We start from the raw sequence: 21,451 nt of genomic DNA on the forward strand, positions 1-21,451 counted from the left end.
TTTTTAATATCTTAATTAAGCATAAAATGATATATTAGACATTAGTGTGCTTCAAACCTTATTTAAACACTTGGTGCCCCAGGGTAGAAATTAACCGCTGGGCCTCTTATTAACTTTCCCATAATTAAACTAAACGTGTGTAGTTTTTTATATGATAGCACATGGTTTAACACATGATACTGGTTTTTAACTATTGTCTCTGCCTTAAATTGAAGAAATGTCTATATTTGACCCCCTGATGATCAGTTAAAACACACTCAGTGCAGGGCCCACTTTTAAATCTCCTTGCACTCAGCTTCAAAGTCACTCTTCTAATGCATGTAGAAACAGGGTGGAGGTTTCTGGAACAACTTACATGTAGAAGGGGGGAAAAAAAGGTCTGAAGAGAGTCAAAGCTCCAGTAATACTTGTAATATAGCAAAACTTTATCAATAGACTAACACGTCTCGGCTAGCTGCTCAGATTGATTCCCATTTAGCCACAAGAGCATCAGTGGGGTTGAGTATTGATGCTTGGGTGATAAATCCTGGCTTGTAGTCAGCGTTCCAGTTCATCCCAAAGATGAGCCTGATGAAGACCAGCAAGCCGAAACCTGTAAAGTGCTTGAGCTTTGACTTTGTTCACTCTTCTGATGCAGCAGGTAATAAATGTAAACAATATACACAGTGATGCTACAATTCACAGTCTGGTAGTCTGTAGTCTGTAGTGTGCTAAACGTCTACTAAAATGTTGCTGCATCACACTAGAATAATCTAATTTCCAAACAGGGTGCAGCGGTGTTTCTATTAACCTCACACTTGATAGAAATATAATGTGACCGCACCTTAAGGCCCTTTCATGTCATGTGATGCTGTGCTTCAGTGGTGCATTCACCCAAATTTCAATACATCAGCACAAGTCATATTTGTGGCCCCTGGAGTTCTGGGGCTCAAGAAAAGGTAATTTCCTTTTTCAAAATGACAGTGTTTCCATGCACAAAGCCAGAGCCATCAGGAAATGGTTTTCCCAGTTTGGTATGGAAGACAGCTTCATTTTTGGGATAAAATGGAAAGCTGACTACAAGCCAAGCCTTATCCTCCAACATCAGTGCTGGATCTCAGCAGCCGGCTTCCAAAATCTCATAGAAAGCCTTCCTAGAGGAGCAGCCGCTATGAATGCTCATGGTTTTGCAGTAACATGTTTAACTTTCATATTTAGGTGTTATTTTTGGGTGTCCAGTGTCCACATACTTTTGTCTATTATACCTCACTGATACTGATGACCTCATTCAACCGCTCAGGCTCAACCAACTGATTCCAGATAACAAGAGACAATCCTGTTCATTTATTGATGCCTTAACTGGAAGGTAAACGTCGCCGGCCTGCGTCAAGTATGCGAGTAAAACCGGAAATACACTGATTGTACTTTAAAATTAAAAGACTCTAGCGCTGCTTGGCTGCACCATCAAGTAACTGCAGCTCTTATTGGCTGGTCTGTGAAATTATTATAGATAGAAAAATTAGTTAGTTAATAATATTTCTCAATAAATTAACTTCCTTTTTCCATAAATGTTCTTATATTTTTATGATTATTATTTCATGCAGTCATACAAACACATAGGTATTTATATGCAATTAATTCCTACACATTTTTATACACATATATGTACATTGACTAATTATCTTCATCATATTACACGTTATCTTATATCTTATATTTATTATATTTTATTATAAACTAATGATTTATTATTTTTGAATTTAATCTAATTGATTTATTATGTATTATTATTTATCTTATATACGTACATCTACTTTTACTTTGGTCTAAGTGTAATTTTGAATGCAGGGACTTTTACTTGTAGTTAATTATTTTTACATTGTGTGATTAATGTTTCTCCACCCCCAAAACTTCCCTTTTTCCATACCATAACTTTTGTCTTATATATACACACATACATTAATACATTTATACACACACATATGTATTTATATGCAATTATTCCTAGTATTTGTTCTATCTTCATCATATTTATAAAAAAAATCAATTATATGTCATTATAAACTAATTATCTTTATCTATAGGCTACATAAATTCATTTATCAATTAACCAATTATCTTTTTTCTTTTTTACTTCAGAGCACAATAGTCTTCATTCAAGTCAGACTGTAACACTGAAGGTCTGAACCGGAAGTGAGTAGTTTATTGTTGTGTTGTTTGTACTCTGCTGCCTGCTGCTGGCCTCCGCTGTGCCGAGCGGGGTTTTGTAGCGTTAATTTACACTTCTGCGACAACAACAAAAAGGATAACACTTGAAACGTGAATCCATTTTGCCTGTCTTTATTAATGATGGATGTGACTGAAGCTGCAGTTTCCTGTTGATGTGTTTCTCTTTGTGGGCTGTGATGTTGCCTCCTTCACAGAAACTGGCTCAGCCTGAGTTTGCGGTATGACAGGGTAAGAGGAAAAGCAGCTTATGTTCAAATATATTTTAAAAAAGGAGATATGACCTCACTAATTTACTGGTGTTTCTTTTTATCACCAACACTTTCCCCCTTGTATCTGTACTGTGTGCAGGGCTAGCTGTTAGCTACCAGATGCTAACCCTTAAAAGTAATGTTAATTAGCGTTGCACACAGTGTTGTTTGCTAATGTGAGTGTTAATGTTGTTTTATTGTTGTTAAGCTTTAAGTTAGCACGGATGTTGTAGGTTTTATTTTTTGCTTACATTGCAGTGTTCATGTTTATATTAAATTATAAAGACACGTATCATGTTTCTTCGCCACAGCTAACGTTATTATGTTGCCCAGCATTAATATTTAATAATTTAACGCATTATGGCACCAATTAGTATGTTAATTAAGATATCACTGACATTTGATTAGGGTGCCTGTTTGCCTTCTTGTATTTTACCTTTTATGGTAAGGTTAATCTAAGAAAAACAAGCTTAATACCTCATATTTAGCATGTGAAATGTGCAGGTATTATATATAAATTCAAGATTTAACATTAACTTTACTGTCTCACAGAGTAGTACATTGGTCTTGAGCTTTTTCCCCTTGCTGCAGCCATAAAGAGTCATTTCATATGCAAAACAAAAGTACACATGTGTTAATATATAACAGACAGTGCTTTAAAACAACATTTCACTTACAGTAAATATGCAAAAGTGTTAATAAATAACACGTCAAGATGCTAAAAGTACCAAAAAAATCAATAAAAAGCAGAGAGAATCAATTTTTTGTAGAAATCCAGTACATAAATGATCATCCAGTGCCCATCCTGGCCTTATCTGCCACATATTAAACATTTTATTGACACTTGGATGAAATTCGTTTAACCTATTATCTCTAAATATGTTTATATATTTCCCCTTTTCTTCAACAGAATGAAGAGAGATGTGCAAGAACTGTTCATAGCTATTTTCAAAGTGAGTATTTTGTGAATAGTGTGTCTCATTAACTGGATCCTTTGTGAGAGGAAGAGATGGATGTATAAATATATATGTTACTTCTAAGCTTGTTTCTGTAGAGCTTCATCATCATCATCATAATTTTTCTTTTCTGCTCTGAATCCTACAGGTCAGCATCTCGTTACCTTACAGTCAAGATTTCCCCTACAGATTTTCAAATGAAAATGGAGGATATGCCCCTGTCAGGCCCAGACAACACCAGGCTGGAGGTGAGGTCATACCAACATTATGACAAGCAGATGTTTTAATAGACTCCAGGTTTGTATTTGGTGTTAAATTGAGTCCTTTTGTGTTACAGGCCATGGTCCATGACATCTACTCTGAACTGGTGGAAGATGCCTGTTTGGGCCTGTGTTTTGAGGTGCATCGTGCTGTGAAACAGGGCTATTTCTTCTTGGATGAAACAGACCAAGAGAGCATGAAGGAGTTTGGTTGGTTCCATGTCTTCTACTTTGTTCTTGTCTGAGTTGTATATGTTTCTTTGTGGACTTATCTTACAGTGTGCACTTTTTAAAAATACTTTTCCAGAAATTGTGGACCAACCAGGAGTTGACATATTTGGTCAGGTGTACAATCAGTGGAAGAACAAAGAGTGCGAGTGCCCCAACTGCAAAAGACTGATAGCGGCTTCTCGCTTCGCACCGCACTTGGAGAAATGTCTCGGCATGGGACGCAACAGCAGTCGCATTGCCAACCGCAGGTCAGTCAATAAGAGTCATTCAGGAGCGACTTGTGTATTGATTTATAAATGTGTGTGAACAGCTAATCAGATTATTTGATGGTTGTGTGTTTTTGTACTTTTTAATAGGCTAGCCAGCAATAATAACATGAGCAAATCAGAGAGCGATCAGGAGGACAACGATGACCTCAACGATAACGACTGGTCGTATGGAGCAGAGAAAAAATGTGAGTAATTAGAAATTGATTTAATAACCACCATGAGGAGATAATAATTAAGCAAAAACTCCAGATTGCTTTCACATAATAACCTTTTTTTGTTTCCTTCCTTCGTTACAGCCAAGAAGAGAAAGTCAGATAAGGTATTCTTGCATTTGTTTTTCCCTTTGCAGATAGTTTTGGATTAAATTTGACACTTGTAATGTGCTTTAATATATAATCTGAATGTTTTTCTTTATCCAGAATCAAAATTCACCAAGAAGATCCAAATCTCTTAAACATAAAAATGGTGAGTCTATCAGGTATTTAGCTTCCAGTAGAGAAGAGAGTTTGCTCCATGCTGTTTTCTAAATGTGCTGTAGATGTTCGAATGATGAAATTGGACGCGCTGCACTCTTCCTTAGTCACAGGAAGTCGAATTTGAATATCTATTAATGCTGACTAACCACAGCGCAGTCGAGACAGTATTAAAGCAAAAGTTTCACTTTCTAGATTGACATGTGCAGCGCTAAAATGTCAGCACAGCCCGGTTCCCGTCTTCTTAATGTCATTGAATAAACAGAATAAAACGTGGCTTCTTAGAACGTGGATTTTTAGATAGATGTCAGTTTGAGGTTTCAAGTATATTTATTGAATGTTAATTAAAACCTTAATATGCAGTAAGGATGGAGGATATGGACAAAAAAAGTACTTTAATATCGATATTGTGACACTATTGTAGAGATGATTATACAGTGGGGAGAATAAGTATTTGATACACTGCCGATTTTGCAGGTTTACAAAGCATGTAGAGGTCTGTCATTTTTATCATAGGTACACTTCAACTGTGAGAGACCAATCCAGAAAATCACATTGTATGATTTTTAAATAATGAATTTACAAGTATCAAATTTATAAGTGGGAAATCCTGCAAAATCGGCAGTGTATTAAATACTTGTTCTCCCCACTGTATGTGCTTTCACAAAATATTTAGACAATGCTTGAGTAATGTGGATATGATGACTAAGTGAGAAGATGACATCACTTTACTGTAATACAGCTTTTAAAACCAGCATCATGATCTCATTAGATGTAAGATGACAACTAGTCTTACATATAATATAAATACATTGCTGAGCCATAGAGCACAAAGAGGAAAAACTCCCCTTACACCCCCATCTACTGTTGTTTAAACATTTTAAATTATAGTGTCATTTTGATCATGTTTTAATGCTTTATGCAATATGAGTGAAGAAGACCAACAATAGTTTTTCATTTGTTTTTCAGGTGAGCTGGGGAGCAGCGTCAGTTCGGAGCCTTATAAGGTGATAAGTCCTTTCTTTGACCATGTTGCCACAAGCAAGGCTACAAAATTCCCTCAATTTGTATCGTAAGCTTTTTAATACTGACAATAATTCTTTGTCTGTCTTTCAGTACAACTACAACACTGGCATCAGCTATGAAACATTAGGCCCTGATGAAGTCAGATCCCTTTTGACAACGGTGAGCATCTCTCATTAATGTACTGAAGGGTGATATGGGCAGAATCAAATATCATGATATTTTTTGACCAAATACCTTGATATTGATATTTTGACATTATTGTAGGGATGACTATCGGTGCCGTCACTAAATATTTATGCAATGAGATTATTGATAAACAATGATCAGTAATGTGGATATAATGTCTAAGTGGATGAAAGCAGATAATAGAACAGCCTGTTAAGCTTACTGTAATGCAGCCTTTAAGAGCAGGAAAAGGGAAACACTTATTCCATATGACAGCATTAAAATATTCAAAATCTACGATATCGATATAATCTCGATTTATTGCCCAGCCCTGCAATTAATAATAGTCACTTTTTTTCTTTATAACTCTTCTGTTTTTATTTCAGGACTGTTGATTATGAATTAAAATTGTGTTTCTTTCCTCAGCAATGTGGGGTGATCTCAGAGCACACCAAGAAGATGTGTACCAGGTAATTATCGTATAATCAACTGACACATATTGGAGGTAAACTAGTAATTACAAAAACCTGCCCACTGTGGGGGTCGAAAGAAACTGTTAACTGCTTTTGTGTTGATAATATATGTGACGTGATGCAGGATACATGTAGGTACTCTAACAGGCCTTGTGTTGGGTGTCACCGTGTCATTTAGTCCAAAGTGTGAGGTCAGTGTCTTTTTATGTCCCGCAGTTTGGCCCTTTTGTGAAGCTTTGCCATGGAAACTAAATCACTTTGAAATGCTGTCACGCTTGCATGTAGACTCTTGATGACATGATCAGTTTCACCTGTGTGTGTGAAAATGATCGTGTATGTTGGGACTAACTTAAAGGGAACACAAGTGGCAACTGTAATTCATTTTTTATTCTGGATCAGCGATTGGCTTTTTAAAAAATTCTCCCCCCAAAAAAGTGAAACACCAAAGTCTGCAAAGATCTCGGGAAACAAAAAGTGATCAAACAAAGCTATTTCTAACTGTAGGACCCCGTCAGTGACCAAACTCTTTAACATTTCATAACCTTTAACACCTCCATCGTTCCTCTGCTCCCTTACCTGATTGGTCACTGATTGTGTCCACAGCAGTCCATCCCACCTCTATCCCTCTCCTCCCCTGTGTCTGTAGATAGGCAGGCAGGGGGTGTGACTCGTGAAACTATTTGGTGGGGGGTGGCCGTCAGTCAGGGATGTATAATGCCACCTTGTGTCCCACCAGGTCTCAGCGGTGTCCCCAGCACACGGACGAACAGAGGAGGGCCGTCAGGGTGTTCCTCCTGGGGCCGTCCGCGTGAGTGTGCCCTGTCCCACTTCCCTACCCCCCTTCCCTCCCCCCCTTCCCTCCCCCTCCTCCCCCTCTCTCCAACCCCTCCCATAAGTGTACTTAACAAAAAGTCATGTTTGAGTGAGTGTTGTGACCCTCATGGTGCAGGTGTTTGCTGATAAAGTTCACTGCTTCTGATTAGGGTTGCCTTTGTCAGAGAAGGAAAAACCAGAGTAATGCTGACGATCAGTGTTGTGTGAACACTCTGGTTCAAAGGTCGCCGTCATCTCTGCACGTAACAGCTCGCTTGGAAAAAAGCGTCACGGCTGCAACTGAAGGGGAGCACTGAGTATTCTGTGATCTTTATCATAAGAAGAGGTTGAGGTCGGGCCAACCTACAGGGGGTTTCCCTGCCCACACATTGGGTTTTAGTGGTGGAGCATGTGGGCTGATCAGTACGTGACACATGATTCCCCCGAAAGCTGCTGCGGTGGTACCTGCTAGAGCTATATCACACAGGCCCAATCTAGCTTATTGCAGATACATTTTAGTATTTGTGTAATATAGAAAGCTTAAACTAGGTTTGAGGTCATTTAGAAACCGGAGAGTTGATTTTTAAACTGTAAAATGTTCTTCTGCTTTATCAAACTCTCTGTATGTCCTCAACTTTGAGCTTTTATTCATTTATTTCAGTCCTCTAGAAGTTGCCAAATAACATTCTTATGCAAGGAAAACTCTTAAAGGTGTTAAGTAACAGATTTTCCATTTACATTTTTTCTTTTTATTAGAAACCAGCTTACACATACAGGATATTTCAGTCTCTGCTATGATTAGTGTGTGTGTGGAAAAACTGTGCAAGCCTCCAGCCCACCTGTAACTCATTACAGTCATAGCTTGACAGCAGAGACAAATTGTAGCTACGTAGGTCTGAGATGAAAACTGTTTGTTAGTAAAGAAGTACTATTTTACCACAGAGAGTAGAAAAAGGGAGTGAAAGTGTCTTGAAATGTGAGTGGGTGGGGAGAAGACTGGCAAGTTAAACCGTCTGAGTTTTGTGCAGTAGAGATAATAAATATCTCCCTACTCCTGTAACTGTTCCTTGACTTCATATTAGAAAATACATGCACAGTTTTTTTTATCACCGTGTCTCTTCTGCTGTGAGTTGTGAGATGTCTGATGTTCTGCCAGTCCTAACGGGGAGCGACTGTGTGTGTGTTTGGGTTTTAATGTTAACAGGCCGTCACTGCCTGACGCAGACGCTGTGGTGGAGAGCGACAACTTTGACATTCCAGATGGGCAGACCCTGATGAGCCGCCTGCAGTGGGAAGACTCCCCAGATATTTCCCCCACTGACTCTGCCTCATCGAAAGCCAGTAAGGAGATAAAAACACAAAGCAAAAAAACAAACAAACAGTGCAGTAAGCAAATTGATTCTCTCTGGACGCAGGAGACAACAAACATGTCTTCTAGCAAGTGATGGTGTGATTACTTTTTGTTCTGCTTACTGTGATAAGTCTCCTTCTATTTTATCATATAACCATAACAAAGTAGCAGAGCAGCACAAGAAAGCCCAGCAGCAAACTGACTGTGCTTTGCCAGCCATAGATAACATTAGGAAGTTTCATCATGTTAAAAAGGTTTTTCCTTGCTGCTCATGTGGGGATGTTGGGTGTCGTTAAATGAAATTAAAAGTATAGTCTAGACCAGAGGAGTCAAACTCATTTTCATTCAAGGGCCACATACAGACCAATCTGATCTCATGTGGGCGAGATCATTAAAAAGATGGAGGGAAAGAAGGAAGGAAGGAAGGAAATAAGAAGGGAGGGAAGGAGGGAAGGAAGGAAGGAAGGAAGCAAGGAAGGAAAGACAGGCAAAAAGAAGGAGGGAAGAAGGGTAGGAAGGACAGACAGTGAAGGACAGATAGACAGACGGAAGGAAGGAAGGAAGGCAGAAAAGAAAGACAGTGAAGGACGGACAGACAGACAGGGAAGCAGAAAAGGAAGGTAGGGAGGAAAAAAGAAAGGAGGGAAGGACAGATGGAAGGAAAGAAGGAAGAAAGGGAGGAAGGACAGATAGTGAAGGACGGACAGGCGGAAGGAAGGAAGGAAAGAAAGAAAGGAAAGGAAAAGTAAGATGGAAGGACAGATGTAAGGAAGGGAAAGAACACAGGAAGTAAAGTGGGCCGGATTGCTCCCCTCAGCGGGCCGGTTCTGGCCCGCGGGCCGCATGCTTGACACCCCTGGTCTAGACCTTTTTGTTGTGATTTGGCGCTATATAAATAAAGATTGATTGATGAGCAATAAAAGATTTCTGACACTACATGGTTTTCCTTGTTCTTCCTGTCAGGCACCAACCACTCAGATTCTAGGAAGCCCAAGAAAAAGAAGAGGACCTCTCTCGGTTTGAGCGGCGCAGGAGGAGGAGGAGGAGGAGGTGGTGGTGTAGGAGGAAGTGGATGTCTGACCGGAGGCGGTGTCGGCGTCGGCGGCAGCAGCAGCAGCAGCTCTCAGAGTAATATCAGCTTATCGACCAAAAAAAAGAGGCCCAAACTCTCAGCACCTTCTATTTCGAGTATCTACGACGATTTAAACTAGCGTAATCCCTCTTTTTTTCTGTCTGACCAGCTCTTGCCTCTTCTTCATCCACTCCCTCCGTTCACACCTGCCCTTTATTTGCAGGTCTGAACAGGTTTGGGATTAAACTTGATTTAGTAGTCATTCAGCCTGTAATGAGTAAGGCATCTCTATTTTAATGATTCTTTTTCTGGATTAAGAACACAGTGTTGTAAAAAAAAATTGTGGCCAGTCACAGAGTCCAATCAATACCTGCAGACATATTGACCCCAAACTATAATATTATATCCTGCAATTCTGGTCATTTTGGACATTTAGGTCAAAAACAACTTCATGCATTTAGATTTTTTTGTTAGTGACTGACTGCAGGCTCCAATTGTAAATCAGAAAGTGTGTCCTCATCCCAATTAAATCACTATGGCTAAACATATGTAGACACCTACAAAAATACGCCCATTCATTTTGCAACTTTGCTGCAGTGTAGTCGGCCAGTAATGTTGGGCAATAAAATCTATGATGGGGTTGAAGCCAGCCGAGATCTTTCACGTTAAACCTGATAAACTGTTTCTTTATGGATCTGGCTAATGCATGGAGCATTGACATGTTGAACCAGGAAATAACCTCCCCCCAAACTGTTGTCTCAAAGTTTCCATCTAACTATCATTGTATGTTGCAGCAGATTTACATGGGGTGTCTACATATATTTGGCTATATAGTGTAAGCAGCTCGAAGCTCTATACAACATTATCACTGCAGTCTATCTCCCTGATGCACTTTTTTCTGAATGCCTAATTTAAAAGTAATCTCTACTGTGTTTTTGGTGGGAAAAAATATAATATAATATAATATAAAAGGCTTAAGACACCATAATTAGAGGTTTTAATTTGTCCACTTGTATCTGAAAGTGTAAGGCACGGAGAGTAAATCACTTTCAAACGGTATTTTTAAAAAAAGAAAAGGTTCTTAAGCTCTCAAATGTGGCTTTGTGAAACCTTCAGGTGTTTGCGACCTCGTGACCCGTCCCTCCTTTTTTAGACTCGGTGATCACTCTTCAGCTCGGCTTTCAATTTAACACTTGACACACGTATACTGGAGTACTCATCAGTGGCTCTTTAATTCTAGCATTGTATTGCACTGTGTGTGTGTGTGTGTGTGTGTGTGTGTGTGTGTTTGTGTGTGTGTATCTAAGTATGCTGACTTGCATTTGAGTGTCAGTTTTTCGTGTTGTGAGTGTGTGGTGAGGGTGTGAGGGTGTGCTTGTGTGTGTGTGTGTGTAATCATTTATATTTTCACAAATCTATGCATCCTAGAATGTGACATTTTTGTGAAAGTAAGTGTGCCATTTTAAATATTCAACTTTTTTTTGTGTTTACATCGACAATATATTTAAGTTTATATTTTTCACTGCCTGTGAAGTGATGTGTATATTATTTGTGTGTGTGTGTGTGTGTGTGTGGGTGTTTGTAAATGCAGATTTTTGATATTTGCTGAGCCAGTGGGCTTTTATGGGGCACATGTACAGTACATGTATGTATGTATGTATGTGTGTATGTGTGTATGTGTGTGTGAGATAGAAAATGAATCATGAATCCAACGCAGCTTTCTTTTCTCTTTAGTACCAAACACGTCTGGTGTGTGTTTTCACAGTTTCTGCTTATAGATCACATTAACAAGCAGATCAGTGCTGCACTTCCTGCTTGTCATCCATGAACATGAGTGATAAGTCTGCATCTTGTAAGCCTATAACCAACAATGTCTAATGTAAAAGTTGTAAGATATAGTATTTTACATGCTTTAGATCAGATGCACTATTTCACTTGATCTTGTACTTGCCACTTTTCACAGTTGTCTTAGAAAAGCTTTTTTGTCTTTCTTTCTTTCTTTAATGGTTTTTTTCTGATAAATTGGCTTTTTAAACCAAAAGACTTGATTGTTGCTGTTATTATTGTAGAATCATAACTGCATAGTAAACTACAAGGGTGTTTCTTATTTTATTTGTGTACATCAGGACATTGATGTAAAACAAGGGTCTGTATAAAATAGTTTTAGGAGGGGATGGATGCTCTTAACTTTTTGGGAGAGAAAGAAATTATCTTTTTACTTTTTCTCATCCCAGATTATATTTGATGACATTTCCTTATTTAGATATTTATTTAAAAAAAGATCAAACAGTTACACCTACAATGTGGCTGGATACACTCATACTAGTTGTATGTATGATCAGTTCTTTGTTGGTTTGGCTCCGCAAATAAGATTTGTTAATGTAAAAAAATATAAAAGATGTCCAACCTTTTTTTTTAGTATCATCAAATCAATTTTATATTCATAGTGGGGTTACAATGTCTATCTGCACCCACGGAGCTTTGGCCTGAGCTCAGTACTGAATATTCTCTGTTTTTATTTTTGTCTTTAATATTTAATCACAAGATATAAGGAGAAGGGTGTACCTCTTTTTGTTTTATTTTTTTAAATTAAATTAAATATGAGATGCCCTCTCCCCACTAAAATAATTTGTGTACAGTCCCTTAAGTCAAGCGCTTTCAACTCACTTTTCTTTAACAATCTGTCGAAGCCTGATTTGATTTATTTGTATGGTTAACTTTTTTTCCACATCTGATTCTGTCAAGGTCCGTACTAAAAAAAAAAATGGCCGTGTCCTTTTTAAATCTTTTTTGGTAAAGTCTTGTGATGTGCACTATAAGATAAAACAAAACTGTTCTTACAAATACTTTGGTAGATATAAATTGATTTTTTCGGCCATATTTTGTGAATGAAGCTAACAGCTGATGTTCTCTTGTGGCTCCTTTGTGTATCTGTGCAGAGTGCAATGACAGAGGGTCTTTGTGTGAGTTTGCAATATTTTTCTTTCTTTTTTTTTTCTCCACGCATAAAGCACAAGTCAGTGCATGTGTGAATGAACATAATGTGATGTTATTTTTCCTCATCGCCATGCATACTGATGTTTGTATATAAATAAAAGACATTCCACCCAGAGGCTCGGTTCTTTACATGACGAAAAGACAAAATATATATATATATATGTATGTATATGTAGAGAGAGAGAGAGATTTTGGTTTTAAATGCTTTAATTTGAGACATCACTGAAGCCAGAGCAGTCCAGCATAATCAGGAGGGTTCGACCGTTCCCTCCAAATCTTTAAGTGCCAGATGCAGGTTCATCTGATTCATTCTATCATTTTATTTACAGAAAATACACAATATATTTACAATATATTTTCAAAAAAAGTGTCTATTTTATTTTAATGTCTAGTGATTATTTAAATTAGCCTATTTCTACATAACAATATTTCTGGACCAACAAAAATATTGAACGTTTTTTTCGGCTTTGCACTGAGGGCAGCTGTACAGTTTGTGTTTTGCTTACAGACAGCTCGTTTCATTCAATGAACGCAAAATAAAGAATTAAACTGGCGGCACACAGCACAAGAGTGAGTGGTTCCAAAAGGTTTTAGATTCTTGTATCTATTGGTTAATTTTTTCTTCTTTTTCTTTTTTTAAACACAGAAACAGTGGCCTTAATAAAATTAAAATAAAAAACACAGGAAAACATCTGTATCCCCAGCAACAGTAAAAGAGCTAACGATAGAAAGCCAGAGGGTTGCTTACATGGTGTGAACCACTAAGTCGTGTTTGAAGAGAAGCTAAATTATGATTCAGTTTAGGTGGAACTCAGATTTTTGTTGACCCCACACATAACTGTACAATCACTCATCTGTTTTTTTTTTGTTTTCTTTTTTTTTTTTTTAAACATGCCCAAACAGGCTCAACTAAACCTCCTACACACCCTGCAGGAATCCAATCATCTACGGCATCTGCAACGAGGCCGCTTTTGATTAGTCCGTCTCTCCAGACGCCACCCACTACTATAGTTATTTTTAATTTTCACCTCACAACATTCAGCTGTAAGCTTCTCTGCATCTTTTTTTTTTCAGCGGCTGTGCATCCCGAATATCAGAAAGCTGAAGAACACAGTGACTCCCACGAGGGAGATGGTCGCAGGGGCGGTGAAGAACTGCCTGTAGTTGATGCGGAAATACCAAACCACAGCCAGTATCACCACAAATACGGGCACCACCAGGCTGCTGGTGCTAATGGCCACACCTGCAGCCCTGAATCCTCCGGAGACGCCAGACCCGGCTGCTGCTCCTCCCCCAGACTGAGCCCCTTCCTCTGGGGCGGCCTCGTGCAGGGTCTGGGAGATGTGGCAGTGGATCACGCTGTTGTGTGTGATGTTTAGGGATAAGAGAGTTCTCTTCGGATCCTGCAGCAGCTGGCCTTGATAGATGAGTTTTATTTGATGCTCCCGGCCTGAGAAGTATTTACTGAAGAAGAAAAGACATTAAGAGAATTAATAAAATGAAAGATTAAAGTTCGATGTCTAAAAATCAATGTTTGAGGTGGTTTAACTGACCTCTTCAGTACTGCCACAGTATCCTGCGGCTTTACAACAGCTACCTCCTCTGTGTCATTTAAAAACTTAAGTCGAATGGACATGGAAGTGGTCGTACTGGTGATGGTGGTGGTGCTTGAGATGCTGCTGGACAACACTGGGATATGCTTTATAACCTTTTTATCTTCCTCCTCCAGTTCCTCATCGTCATCCTCCTCCTCCTCCTCATCAACCTCGTCATCCTCCTCATCAGAAGTGTGTAGTCTTCCAGCTTGTGGTTGTTTGCTCCGTATGTCCAGCAGCAGATCTGTCCGAACCCCCTCAGCTCCCTCCCCTGTCCCCTCACTTTCCCCTCTCTCAGTCCCGGGCTCGCCGTCGTCCGGCTTGATCTCCTGCGAAGGCGGAGGAGTCTGTTGTTCAGGCGTATCGGTGCTAGAAGAACCTCCGCTGTAACTGTCGTGGTCCCCAAGTCTGATGAGAGAGGCGTGAGCGCCCACGGTGAGGATGGTGCCCAGTATGTGGTCTCCTCGATCTGCCACGTGGGTCGAGAGCCAAGCCAAGACGAGGGCCAGGACCAAGAGCAACACGCCACCCGCTGCCATTACCTCCTCCTCCATCCCGTCCAACATGGTCAGTGCACACACTGCCATCTCTGTCCTCCAAACCTGGAGAGGAGGAACGAGACACGCCAAAAAAAGGATGAAATTCAAAGTCAAGACAAAGCAAAAGACAATGTTTAAGACCTTCAAAGCCTAATATGATTAAAGAAACACATTTGAATCTCTGGCTTTGCACAAAATCACCACAATAAACCTGCATTTTTTAAAATAACAAATTATGATATCTACTTCTCAACTGATTCATGATCATTTCAATTGCTCCAACATCACTTCTTTCAATTCTATCTTCTATATCTGGCTCGCTTTACACTCACAAGTTCACAACATGGTAGACTTGTGGGATATAACACTGCACACTGTGACAACCCGTACATTTATTAAATATTAGATTTTGTGGTGTCTGCCCCTTTATTCCCTCTAGTTGCATTAGGCCATTATGAACAATATGGTAATAAGTGAGCAGGAATACTTTATGACAACATAGGACTTTTTGCATTAGTGAGACAATTAGTTAGACAGATAGCTGGAATATTAAAAGCATGCATTCATATCTGGTTATTTTATTAAAAAACACTGAGCTCAGTTGAATTTCCTGAAAATGTACTGAAGCATCATATTATTAGGGATGAAAATGATTGCTTTCTTTGTCCAAAAAAACCCTCAAAGATATTTTATCGCCCAAGACAAAGAAAACATATCCTCACAATTGAAAAGGTGATCTTAAGCAGTGTTTAGTATTTTCACTTAGAGAAGATTAAGGGGTTGATAATATAACAATAACTTTATTTGAAGAGCACCTTTCATACCAAAATAAAAGCATCTCAGAGTGCTTTATAAGAAAAAAAAATACATACAGCATAAAACAATGAAACAGAAAAGAGGAACGAAATAAAAACAATAATGTAACATAAGAGTAAAATAATAATAGTACAACGTAAAAGACAATAAAAACTACATTAAATCAGCCACATACTTTTACACTGTTTGATTGCATTTACCATAAGAGATAATTGTGTCCACATTGTCCCCACCCTTTCCCTTCCACTTTATGATGACAGTAGCAAAAATAAAAGAGGATGTTAACTTTTTGGGTTCTTGTTTTCTATTAGTTTCGAGATGCAATGCAGTGTCACTTAACTACTAACTAACTAAAGCAGCAAACTTAAGAAATAAACTCTGAACTTACAGCAAGTGAAATCCCCTTGAACAAATCAGGACAAGACTGCTTTGCATAACACTTTACATCACCCTCTGCTTTCTTCACAGTTGCTTGATTTGTTATGTAAGAATCTAATTATAAAGCAGTGTTGTCAAGTTAAATGTGTAGCTATGGTTACATGTAGATGCTTTAAATATTAAAAGGTGATGTTTTTTTGTGAGAAAAGGTCATTATTTTAGGATGAAAGTTGCAGCAGCAGCAGGGGCTGGTCAACAGCTGTTTGTTGTAGCAGTGAAGCTATGCTCAAGCTATTCATTATTTTCTCATCATATTCAGCTTTAACACTCGACATTTAATCATTTGCACCAACGTGACACTCGTTATACAAGCTACCATGATGCACTGCTTTACTTGTTACAGAGTTAATGCAGAGTTAGCGAGCTCAGTTAGCTTTGCGAGCTAGCCTGCCGTGCTAGCTACAGAAGAAGAAAAAAAACGACCTTCGGGTGTTTACGACTCTCATCGCTCGGTTGTTTTTGTCTGTGTGTGTTTGATAAATTAATATGAGGCCAGCCTGTAGCTGTCTGTTAAAGGTGTGGTCGTCTGTGTATGATGGACATTAGTTTTAGTCTTACCTGCCAGCTGTAAAAAAAATCAGAGCATGTTTTGAACGCGAGCCTCGATGCTAAGTTAGCGGCTGCTCCTTGAACGCCACATACCGTAATAAACACAGAGAGGAGGCGAGACGACGTGACGTCACCGCCGGGCTGTAGGAGGGGGGCGGGAGGGGGGTTGTTTTGGAAATGGGTCACGCCTGTTGATCCTCCAGTCCTCATCATCATTACACCATAAGTACTGTAATAATAGAGTAGTAATTGGGCTATATATATATGTGTATGTGTGTGTGTGTGTGTGTGTGTGTGTGTGTGTGTGTGTGTGTGTGTGTGTGTGTGTGTGTGTGTGCTTTATGTGTGCTTTATGTGTGCTTTATGTGTGTGGTGTGTGTGTGCATTTACTAGCAGCAGTGGTGAGAGAAGTATTCAGTTCCAAAGTACCAAACATGTTAAATACTCCATACAAGTAGAAATCCTGCGCGAAAAATCCTACTTGCTCAATGTAGAGAAAGTATTGAAGTGAAAGTACATGAGTCTGAGCTTGATGTAGTTAAAGTATTGCAGTAAAAGTACACAAGTATTTTGAGCTTGATGTAGTTAAAGTATTGCAGTAAAAGTACATAAGTATGAGCTTGATGTAGTTGAAGTATTTTGGTAAAAGTACATAAGTATTTTGAGCTTTATGTAGTTAAAGTATTGCAGTACAAGTACATAAGTATTTTGAGCTTGATGGAGCAGTATTACAGTAAAAGTACACAAGTATTATGAGCTTGATGTAGTTAAAGTATTATAGTAAAAGTAGTGGTTTGGTCCTTCTGAAAGAAAATGTATTTAAAACTGTAAAGCTTCCTTAGTGTCTCATGTCATTTTAACCATATATCCATTTCACACTGTATTTGGTCCCAATGCTATTTGGTCCTCAAAAATCATTATGTTGCTACTGAAATTGGGAAATTGGCTTCTTGGCTGACTGGTTTTAATACTGTGCTCCACACAAGTGGAACAATCTCAGAGGCATGTAAAATTAGACCAGCTAATCCCCTTCTAAGTAAGTCAAAATGTATTTGTAATGCACATTTAAAACACCCACAGTTAACCAAAGTGCTGAACAGACATAAAATACCAACATAAATAAATAAAAGTTAAATAACACATAGAAATAAAAGAAAACAAGAAATGTCATAATAATAGAAGGATTGGGTCTGCGTGGGTCTTCAGCAGTGAGTTAAAAGTTTCTGAGCAGTTCTGATATGAATAGATAAGCTGCTCCAGAGATTTGGGGCATATTTGGCAAAGGCTTGGACGCCTCAGTTTTTGTGCCTGGGTCTCCAAACATCAAATAACATCTGGTTGGTTGACCTCAGTGCTCTAACTGGAGTATGATGATGCAGCAGCTCTGCCAGATAATGTGGCGCCAGCCTGTTTAAAACCTTAAAAGCTGGCAATAAATTCTTAATATCAATCCTGTAATTGACAGGAAGCCAGTGGGGAGAGAGGTCAGTCCTAGTGTTATATGATCACACTTTCTTTTACCATTTAGAAGATGAGATGCTGCATTTTGTTCTAACTGCAGGCAATTTAAATCTCTTTTCATACAGAGCAGTGTGAATGCATTTGCTTTTGAATTGATGTCCTTATGTTGATTTCTTTGATCTGTTGATACTGTAATTTCTGTGCACTTGCATGATTTATTGTTGCTGCATACTGTAACTTTTAGGTGCTTTTGTATGTACTGTAATCAGGCCTTTCTTGTTAAAGAGAACTTGATCTCAGTGGTCTTCCTTCTTTATATAAAGGTTACATATTGTGCAACTTTTAATCATATGAAAAGTGAACAATTCAAAAGCATGTCAGATGTAAGATATGGTATTTAATTTAGAGTTATTCAAACAGACACTTCATTGCTGAAATTATCAATAGCATTAACATCATTAATAATGCAGCAAGAGGTAATGTTGTTTTTATTTGCATTTTCTTCTATTAACTCCAGAAACTCCTGATTCATTTCATTTAACATCGTCCACACAACAGCGTTTCTTTAAAAGTGATTTGTCAGCTAAGCTGACAAATACAAGTTATTTAAAAAAAGAAGGCACAACAACAACATCTAAAGTAGACTGTCGATAATGTTTTCAGAGGCACCATCCTGTTGCTGATGTATATAATATAAAAATCAATTCACTGGAGCGTCCCATCATTACAGAGTAGCAGGTAATCCTTCACAGAGCTGGGAATATCCAGTTTACTGACCGCTGAGTAGCACAGGGCTCCCAAGTGCTGCCGTAGAGCACAGCGACAGAGATGCTGCAGAGAGCGAGGCTGACCGCTCTGCTGACGCACCAGGTCAAAGAAAAATGGATGATCCTGAGGAAGGAGGGAAGGAAAAGAAAAACACACAAACACTATGAGCATGAGACAGAACAGTGAACATGACAAGATGAGAAGAGATTTTGTGACACTGCAGAGAGCTTGCCTCGTATATCTCGTTAGGCAGAGAGTCCATCCATTCACAGTGAGGGACAGATGTGTACGAGTTCAGCATCACCTCCAAAGTGGAAGGGGAGAGGACACACTGCTTCAGCATCTTTAGAGAGGAAAGAAATATGAAAATGTCCAATTCAAACTATCTAATTTTCTTAACAAAGGTAACTGAGGACAGAGTTATGAAGAGAATGAAAGAAAAAAAGAAAAGAGTCTGTATTATCTTGACTATTTGACTTAAAAAAAACAACATATTCACATTTGTGTATGTGTATTGTTAGACTGTTTACTTAACATTTCCTGAAACAGCTATCTCCACTATTTTTACATTTGCCTTCATTATTACTGCATTGAAATATTGGCCAGCTGTTGTATAACCTTTGACTGTTTACCATGTTTATTGACTTGATATTTTGTGGAATATCAGACTATTTACTTCATTTCTGATTCTTTAGCCATCGGCTATATAAATAGATGCTGTGAGACATTAAACTTTCTGTTTTTTAAAGGTTATGAAGGTAGTTTTAGTTTGAATATGAAACTTGGACTGGTTATGAACTGATCTGCCTCTTTGAACCTATCTTGTTGCCTATGCTTTTCATCAGTTATTGATGTGGTTAATGATTGGTTAGTGCAGTCTGGTTTAAAGATTTGATTGTTTCATGTTGTGAATTTGATGCCTGACAGAGGTCCATAACCAAAATGTTGCATTTCTAATAAACTCAGTAGATAATTTTAGCTGTTTCTTTCACATTATTTCATTTTCTTATGCATCCGTTTGCCAGGCATCTGTACCACCACAGACTCTCAGTGTAGTTATTTTATCTAACCTTTGGTGAAACAGGCTTGGCTCCGTGGTTCAGGAGGGATCGTGCTATTGCTTCAGGTTGCTGGTCCGGGTAATCTTCAACCACCTTAAAGCAGAGCAGTGTTAAGTGTTTATTTCACTGCCTTAGCTGTGACTTTATCTCTGCTGGATCAATGACTTTAAAACATTGAACTTCACTTTTTTGCTGGTTTGATATCCACCTAGCCCTTATTATCTGCTACCTGCAACAGACAGTCCATTGGTGTGTATCCTGCACAGTTTGAAACGTCCGCCTTGGCTCCATACTGCAAGAGGACATCTACAATCCTGTGGCTGCAGTTTGAGCAGGCGTTGTGCAAGGGGGTGTGCTGCTTCCTGCCTGCAGTTCGGGGGTTGGCTCCTGCATCCAGTAACTTCTGAATCACACGGAGATAGCGGCCGGCCTCAGATGGCCTCTCTGCCCCGGAGCATGCAGCGTTCAGAGGGGTCTCTCCCTCTTGGTTTGTGGCTAAAACATCTGCTCCGTGAGAGAGGAAGAGCTCCACATGCTCCTCCAAACCTCGCCGAGAGGCCACGTGCAGTGGTGTGAGCCTCGACTCATTGGTCCTCACATTGACCTCTGCACCACCTTCTAAAAGCATCTCAGCACACCTGGAAGACAATTCACATATTTTGATTATACCATGCACCAACATCAGCTATCTGCACTCCAAAAACATCGAATTTATACTGAGTCAGGAGACATAACTGAATGTTCTTACACTTTAGGCAGAGCATTTGTATCATTTTAAGTTTGAATTTAATACCATTTTTATTACTACAGTAAAGGAGGTTACTTATTTACAAAAAGATTAGGCTGAAACAAAATTTCAGTTACCCCTATGGTGAAATTGGGCCTAATAGAGAACAGAATACTGACATTAATGTAGTAGAAATGGCTTCTTCACCACTCACTGGAATGACTGAGCAGAGGTGCAGAGGTGAAGAGGAGTGCTGCCTTCTTCGGCCAACACGTCAGGATCTGCTCCATGAGAGAGCAGCAGCTGGACGCAAATAGGATGAGCGCCTATACAGGCATCATGCAGGGCGGTGCTGCCTCCAGGGTTGGCGTTCACCTCGGCCTCACGGAAAAGCAGCTCCTCCACACATCCTGAGTGTCCTCTGCTGGCAGCCAGACGTAAGGCTGAAGTCTGTTTTACCTTTGAGCTCAGCGTCCACATGCCTGACAGAAGAACAAAAAGGTTGGCATGCAGGGAAGTAAAGGCAAAAGCATTGACATACCTCTCATACTCAACTCAACAAGCACTCATACCCATCTCTGGAGCCCACACCATCTCCTCATGCACCGTCTCCATCAGGGCGTTGACCATCCCGGGGTCCTTCAGCACCGCATACACTCCTTTCATGTCCCCACACATGAACGTATTGTGGACGGCCACGTCTCTGCACCGGATCTGAGGTGGAGGGGCCCTGACCTCCTGGAGTCGCTGCTGCCTGGGTGGAGGCCTGGGGGCCCTGGGTACAGGAGGCCTACTCATGGATCTCCTATGGGCCAATGACCGCCTTGCATCCTCCCAATCCTGGAACTCCCGCTCCAGTCTCAGTGAGCGCAGTGAGGTAGAAGTGAACGGAAATGTTTCCTTTGACATGGCACCTTAAAGCGAGCCAAGAAGAAAGTAAACCTTTAGCAAATTG

At 39.4% G+C, this 21,451-nt stretch overlaps 3 protein-coding genes across 3 annotated transcripts; 1 reads left to right on the plus strand and 2 right to left on the minus strand.

Moving 5' to 3' along the window:
- The first annotated feature begins 2,222 nt into the window (after nucleotides 1–2,222).
- On the plus strand, nucleotides 2,223–10,737 carry atxn7l3a (ataxin 7 like 3a). The gene is made up of 14 exons (XM_053338739.1): nucleotides 2,223–2,436; nucleotides 3,367–3,409; nucleotides 3,561–3,660; nucleotides 3,750–3,882; nucleotides 3,980–4,151; nucleotides 4,260–4,357; nucleotides 4,469–4,491; nucleotides 4,592–4,637; nucleotides 5,615–5,652; nucleotides 5,762–5,830; nucleotides 6,263–6,306; nucleotides 7,046–7,117; nucleotides 8,327–8,463; nucleotides 9,437–10,737. Exons 3-14 carry the CDS (start codon nucleotides 3,610–3,612, stop codon nucleotides 9,682–9,684), a joined length of 1,131 nt encoding a protein of 376 aa, XP_053194714.1. The 5' UTR covers nucleotides 2,223–2,436; nucleotides 3,367–3,409; nucleotides 3,561–3,609; the 3' UTR covers nucleotides 9,685–10,737.
- Nucleotides 10,738–12,737: 2,000 nt separating this feature from the next.
- On the minus strand, nucleotides 12,738–16,562 carry tmub2 (transmembrane and ubiquitin-like domain containing 2). Its single transcript, XM_053338049.1, has 3 exons — nucleotides 16,489–16,562; nucleotides 14,096–14,739; nucleotides 12,738–14,006 (listed from the first exon to the last, which is right to left on the minus strand). Exons 2-3 carry the CDS (start codon nucleotides 14,722–14,724, stop codon nucleotides 13,613–13,615), a joined length of 1,023 nt encoding a protein of 340 aa, XP_053194024.1. The 5' UTR covers nucleotides 14,725–14,739; nucleotides 16,489–16,562; the 3' UTR covers nucleotides 12,738–13,612.
- A 2,041-nt stretch (nucleotides 16,563–18,603) lies between these two features.
- Nucleotides 18,604–21,405, minus strand: asb16 (ankyrin repeat and SOCS box containing 16). The gene is made up of 6 exons (XM_053338664.1): nucleotides 21,069–21,405; nucleotides 20,711–20,978; nucleotides 19,999–20,407; nucleotides 19,779–19,862; nucleotides 18,941–19,051; nucleotides 18,604–18,831 (listed from the first exon to the last, which is right to left on the minus strand). Exons 1-6 carry the CDS (start codon nucleotides 21,403–21,405, stop codon nucleotides 18,646–18,648), a joined length of 1,395 nt encoding a protein of 464 aa, XP_053194639.1. The 3' UTR covers nucleotides 18,604–18,645.
- Between the last annotated feature and the right edge of the window lie 46 nt (nucleotides 21,406–21,451).

This window comes from Scomber japonicus, chromosome 18 (assembly GCF_027409825.1).
Source record: "Scomber japonicus isolate fScoJap1 chromosome 18, fScoJap1.pri, whole genome shotgun sequence".
Lineage (NCBI taxonomy): Eukaryota > Metazoa > Chordata > Actinopteri > Scombriformes > Scombridae > Scomber > Scomber japonicus.